The sequence below is a fragment of the Belonocnema kinseyi genome, chromosome 10 (assembly GCF_010883055.1).
Source record: "Belonocnema kinseyi isolate 2016_QV_RU_SX_M_011 chromosome 10, B_treatae_v1, whole genome shotgun sequence".
NCBI classification, from domain to species: domain Eukaryota; kingdom Metazoa; phylum Arthropoda; class Insecta; order Hymenoptera; family Cynipidae; genus Belonocnema; species Belonocnema kinseyi.
In genome coordinates this window covers 43,239,043-43,245,801 of record NC_046666.1, presented here as the reverse complement: position 1 = coordinate 43,245,801, position 6,759 = coordinate 43,239,043, and the positions used below count along the sequence as shown (strand labels likewise).

General features: G+C 27.8%; 1 protein-coding gene across 4 annotated transcripts in view; it reads right to left on the bottom strand.

The window, feature by feature from the left end:
• Positions 1–6,759, bottom strand: part of LOC117181628 (peroxisomal acyl-coenzyme A oxidase 3-like) — a 42,486-nt gene that overhangs the window by 12,035 nt on the left and 23,692 nt on the right. For all 4 annotated transcript variants that reach the window (XM_033374502.1, XM_033374506.1, XM_033374503.1 and 1 more), the window contains 3 exons: positions 6,313–6,603; positions 5,475–5,638; positions 2,180–2,423 (listed from right to left, as the gene is read on the bottom strand). In XM_033374502.1, the coding sequence (XP_033230393.1) occupies positions 2,180–2,423; positions 5,475–5,638; positions 6,313–6,603 (699 nt within the window). The remainder of the gene's footprint in view (positions 1–2,179; positions 2,424–5,474; positions 5,639–6,312; positions 6,604–6,759) is intronic.

Here is a 6,759-nt window from a genome sequence, read left to right as displayed (position 1 = left end):
GATAAGATTGTAAAAAATATATAGATGTAAACGGAAAGATTGTAAGGAATGGAAGTCATGTAAACCCTTAGGGGACACATTATGAATAAAGAAGAATTAAAAATATATTTTTCTAGCAAAAAATAAATTTTCCACGAAACTGATGCGTTTTTACGCAACAAAAAAAAAGAAACTTCAAACAAGAAAATTATTTTTTTTTACGAAAATAGGAGAATTATCAACTTAAAAAGATCAATTAAAAAAAATGGAAAAGGTATATTTTCAGTTAAAAAACCAATTTTAAACCAAAAAAGATTTTTCCCCTCAACAGTTAAATTCTCAACCAAAGACATAAACCGTCAATCAAACAAATACATTTGTAATTTGTATTAACCCAATTATTTGAATTATAAATTATCAATTAAAAAGATTATTTTTTAGGAAAATTGTTAAACTTTCAACGAAAGAGATGAATTTTCAACTAAAAATATAAATCTTCAAGAAAAGAAATTATTTCTTAACAAAGTGATTCAACCAAATCTTTCAAAAAAAAAGTTGAATACTGAAGCAAAAAAAAAAATAATAATTTTTGACCAATAAGTTGTATTTTCATTAAAAAAATTATATTTCTACTAAAGCATTTGAATTTTTAAATCGGAAAGATAAATTTGGAAAAAATATTCGAAAATTCTGTTAAACAAGATTTCAGTTGACTTTTCACAATTACAATATGAATTTTTAAACAAGAAATAAGTTTCTACGAAGAAATTGAATTTTCAATAAAAAAAGAAAAATTGAACCAAAAAGTTGTATTTTCATTTAAAAAAAATTATATTTCTACTAAAAAAGATGAATTTTGAAATCGACAAGATAAATTTAGAACAAATATTTAAATTTTCTGTTAAAAAAACTTATAGTTGACTTTTCACGATCAAGATATGCATTTTTATACAAGAAATAAGTTTTTACGAAAAAATTTAATTTTCAATTAAAAAAGAATAATTTTTAACCAAAAAGTTATATTTTCATAAAAAATGAAGATATTTTTACTAAAACAGATGAATTTTTAAATCGAAAAGATAAATTTAGAAAAAATATTTAAATTTTCTGTTATAAAAGATTTTATTTCACTTTTCACGATCAAAATATGAATTTTTAAACAAGAAATAAATTTCTACGAATAAAATGAATTTTCAGTAAAAAAAAACTAATTTTTGCAACAAAAAAGGATGAATTTTTAACCAAATATTTTATTTATCTACCAAATAGTTGCTTTTTTATCCAAGAAAAATGAAATGTGTACTAAAACAGATGAATTTATAACATACATTTTGTAAGCTAAACTTTTGTCCGGAAAAGATTTCAGTTCACTTTTTAACACAAAAATTTATACCAAATTTTCTCCGAAAAATTTTAATTTTCAACAAAACAGCAGAATTTTCAACGAAAAAGTATGAGTATCCCACAAAATTGTTGAATTTTCAATCAAATATATTTTCATCAAAGAAAGATGAAATTTCTCTCAATACAAGTGAATTTTTATTTTAAAAAAATAATTTAAAAAAAAACTGTTTAATATTCATTAAAAAAAATTCCACTCGACTTTTTGAGATAAAAATATGAATTTTTGTAAAAAAAAATAAGTTTCTAAACTTTCTGAAATAAGAATTTTAAACAAAAAGTTAGTTTTTCTGCTCAATCTTTTAACTTTAACCAAAAAGAATGACTGTTTAACAAGATTGTTGAATTTTCCACCAAACATATGCATTTTTGCGCAAGAAAAATAAAAATTCGACTAAAAGAGGTGAATTTATAAATAAGAAAGAATAATTTTCAAAAAAGAGTTGAATTTTCATACAGAAAGATTTCAATTTACTTTTCAACATAATAGTAAGAATTTTGAACGAAAAGTACATGTTTTTAGAAAATAGTTTATTTTTCAACAAAACTAGTTGCACTTTTCAAAGAAAGACAATGAAAAAGATGAACTTTTTAATCAAAAAGACCAATTTTAGTTTTCATCCAAAAAATATTTTAGCCTTAAAAGACGAATTTTTAACAAAACATTTGAATTTGCAACCAAAAACTATGTTTTTTTAAGAAAGCTGTGCAATAAAATGATATGATTGAATTATCTGCCTATTTTTGGATCCTGGTCGCTAAAATAAATCGTTTCATATATAAAATAAAAAAATAATACCTTTTAAGTAACCATGACCACCACAAGCTTCTCGACAATCTTGAATTGCATCTCGAGCAGTCCAGGTACAAAGCGGCTTTGCTGCTGATGATAATGCATGAATTTCCAATCCTTTTGTACTAATCAATTCTTTATCATCCGATGTCAGCATGTCAATTTGAAATTCTCGAGATTTTCTCACAAACATATGAGAAAATACAGTCATTGCATACATCGATGCTAAATGAGGAAACAATCTTCCTTGCTGAAAAATTATTATTATTCACGGGATTGTTATTTAATATTTGGTCAGAGAAGTGGAAAACTGCAGAAAACCAAAACTCCACATTTATCCTCGGCACCAAACCTCCCGTTTGTCAATAGGTATACGTAGTGATAACACCAACTAGCGAATCACCACCTATACACTGTTAAAAATGTTTGGAATTCTACAACATTTATACAAGACTTCTAGAATAGAAGCGTAAGGTAAAACTGCAAATATGGTATTGGAATGGCGAAATTGCAATATATGTATTGTAAGTGTTTTAAATCCTCAAGTGATAGTCTAGCATTTCAATACATGTATTATGAAATAATGAAATCAAAGGGTTTCGCGAAATTTATGGCATTCATGAAATTCACGGAATTAAGGAATTTAAGGAATTCTATAAAATCACGAAAGTCACTGGATTTACGGAATTCACGAAATTCATCAAATTGATAGAAATCACTACATACACGAAATTTATGGAATTAACGGAATACGCTTAATTGGTGGAATTCACGGAATTCTCGGAATTAACTATAATGTCGGAATTCCTGTAAAACTCGGAATTCATGCAATTCGCTGAATTTACGAAATTCAATTAATTAACGGAATTCGCAGAATTCATGATAATAAAAGGATTCAAAAATTTATGAAATTCAAGGAACTCACGAAATGTATGGAATTCACGGAATTGATGGAATTCAAGGAATGAATGAAAATCATGAAATTCACGGAATTATGGGATTCTAGGAATTCCGGGAATTCGCAAAATTCATGGAATTCAAGGAATTTGATAAAATCATGGAATTCAATGGATTTGCGGAATCCACGGAATACGCATCATTTATGGAATTCACGGACTTCATGGATTTGAAGGAATTCACGCGATTCATGTAATTGAAGAAATTCAAGAAATTCACGGAAATCAAGAAATTCGTGGAAGTTCGTTAATTCCATACATTTCATGATTTCGTTGAATTTTAATAACTCATTGAATTTCATGAATTTCGTGAACTCCATGAATTCCACGATTTCCTTGAATTTCACAAATTAGGTCAATTCCTTGAATTGCTTAAATTCCGTGAATTCCGTAAATTAAATGAATTTCGTGAAATCCATTAATTCCGTGATATCCATGAATTTCATGTATTCAATGATTTTCTGGAAGTCCGTAAATTCATTGAATTCCGTTAATTCCATGAATTCTGTGAATTTATTGAATACTGCTAATTTCTTGAATTTTGTGAATTTCGCAAATTCATTGAATTCCGTAAATTCCACGAATTTCGGGAATTGCATGAATTCTTTGAATCTTGTGAATTGCTTGTATTCCGTGCGTACAGTGAATTCCTCAAATTCCGTGAATACCAAGAATTCCGCTAATTCCACGAAATCCGCAAATTCCGGGCGTCATATAAATTCCATGAAACCCTTGAATTCCGCGAATTCGATGAATTCCACGAATTCCTTAAATTGCATGAATTCTTTGAATACCATAAATATGCGCGTTATATAATATATACTAACAAAAGTTATTTTGAAACATTTTTTCAAATTTTTCTCTTCAACAGGTGTTGGTGATTATAATAATTGAGGCACCGGATTGCAGAACGGCCTCTACGCTCGGCCCGTCTCAGCCCAGTAGGCGCAAGAGAGGGGATGCTCACTAAACGCGTTGATCGAGGGAAAAATCAATTTACATCGCAATAATCAACTTGTCGTTTCCCTGTTAATAATTGACGAATTTAAAAACGAACTAAAATGATCAATGTCGGCTTATTCTGAATACATTTGGGAGTATCATATTAAAAATGCAGATAAAAAGGTTCATATTTGCGCTATCAATTTGTAGTTAAAATCTTTCTTATTTTATAGAACTTTAAATTCACAACGTAAAAACGAAAAGCTTAAAGGAACATGTAATAGAAAAATGTATGTGTAAAAAGCAAATTTCATTATGCAAAAATATTTATTTTATTTTGAAATATATTTAATATTTTCTTTCTTATTACAAATTATTATTATTAATCCTAACACATACATTTGTATTCATTACACTGAAATAACCATTGGAAAAGAATTTGCTTCTTTATTAAGGTTATGCACTAGAATAAATTTTCGAATCTTGTCTTTCCTAGAACAAAGTGTAAACTAACGCGTGAAAGATCAAATGTAAACAAATCAACACTGTCCTCAAAAATGCATAGTAAGTCAGTCGTTTTTTGACCATGGCAGAGGATAATAGCATTTTTTAATCATTCTACAGTATCCTTTGGTTTTTGAAAAGTTAATCTTGATCTAAAGCGCGAGGAAAGTCTTTTTTTAATGATTATTAAAGTGTAATGAATATTAAACCAAAGAAGTAGGGAAAACAAAAAAAAAATCTTATTTTGTGTATATTTTTGAAAGCTGTGTGACTGTATCCTAAAAGTAGTTAAAAAGCTGCGCAAATTTATATGTTAAAATTGATTAACAGTGTTTTTAACAATGTTTTAAAATAAAATAAATATTTTTGTGTAACGAAATTAGCTTTTTACTCATACATTTTTCTATTGCGTCTTCCTTTAAGCTATTCGTTTTTACGTTGTGAATTTAAAGTTCTATAAAATAAGAAAGCTTTTAACTACAAATTGATAGCGCAAATATCAAACTATTTATCTAAATTTTTAATATGGTACTCCCAAATGTATACAGAATAAGCCGACATTGATCATTTTAGTCCGTTTTTAAATTAAAATGATAATTTTCTAGCGTTAGTTCATTCATTGGTAATTATAATTTAAATTAACAATTTTACTAAGTAACTGTATCTGTGAGAAGCGCACAAACTTAGGGAATATTTCTACGCAAAAATCAACTCGATTCGTCAATTATTAGCAGAGAAACAAGTTGATTATTGCGATGTAAATTGATTTTTCCCTCGACCAACACGTTTAGTGAGTATCCCCTCTCCTGCGCCTACTGGGCTGAGACGGGCCGAGCGTAGAGGCAGTTCTGCAATCCGGTGCCTCAATTATATTATCCCTGATATGAAATTAAACTTACCTGAACTTGATATTCAATAACAGGATATTCTTCTTTAGCAGAAGGACCAAATTGTTTTCTAGCAGCAACATACCGAATCGCAATAACAGTAGCAAGAGTGATATACATTGTACCAATCATTGTAATTGTAACTCTTCCTGTCGAAAGTGCACCCAACGATGCACCTGAATAATAAAAATGTATGAACATTAGGTAATGGTTTAATTTGATGACTTCCGAATTTCCAAATAAATATTTTGAAACTGTTTGGAAAATTAATTAATGAGACTTAAAAAGTTACACCCCCCCCCCCCAATTACAAATCTGTAAAAATCAAGTTTCCAGCTCGAAAAAATACAATTTAAATTTTTTTAAATTATCTGAACATTTATAATTTTATTATGAAACAAAATGTATTTATTGGATTATAATATTAATGTTAATTATAACAATTTTCAGTTTTTAATATTTTAATATTTCAAAGTAATCAACTCAATATTAATAAAAAATTAGTGAAATTCATTTTAAAAACTTTTAATCCAATAATATTGAACATTAATGGCATATTTGATCCATTCACATTTTACGATTACATAATCCAAAATATACATTCTTTTTTTTTAAATGTATAAAAGTGAGTATATTTTCATTATTTCTGTTTTTTTTTTTTTACAAAATACAAATGTTTCTCTCCACTGACTCATATTTTACTTTTGGACTAGAAAAAAATTTTTGCAAAAGATTGCAAACCATTTACTCGAAATTTCGGAAAAGTTACGAAGAAAGAACAATTACAGAAAATTTTAATTAAAAAAAAGTTGATTTTTATTATTTTTAATTCTCGAATTTGCAATTTTACCAAAAAGTTTGCTCCGGTCCTTAATTTGAGCAACGTATTTGCCTTCCTTTGTAACATCTGCATTTTTATTTAAAAGATTAATGCGAGGGACGGAATAATGATTAAACATTAGAAATCCATTATCTACTCCATTCAAAGCCACTTTTTCTCCCATATCTCCAACAGTAATTCCTGGCATTGGTAAAAATGTTTTTGGGTCACGTATTTGAACTATAAAAGGATGCAGTCCATGATTTTCATTATCTGGAGTAATTAACTGAGCGTAGACGATTGCATGTGTTGCCGCTTTTCCTGTAATTAGTCAAAAATTTTAATTTGGGTTAGAAAACAAAATTTGTTCACTTATCGCAGATGATAAGGTTGTTACGGCAGAATCTATCGAAGACCTACAAAGAATGTTGAATAAACTAAATGCAAGCATGAAGAGCATGGGCTTAAAAATTAACG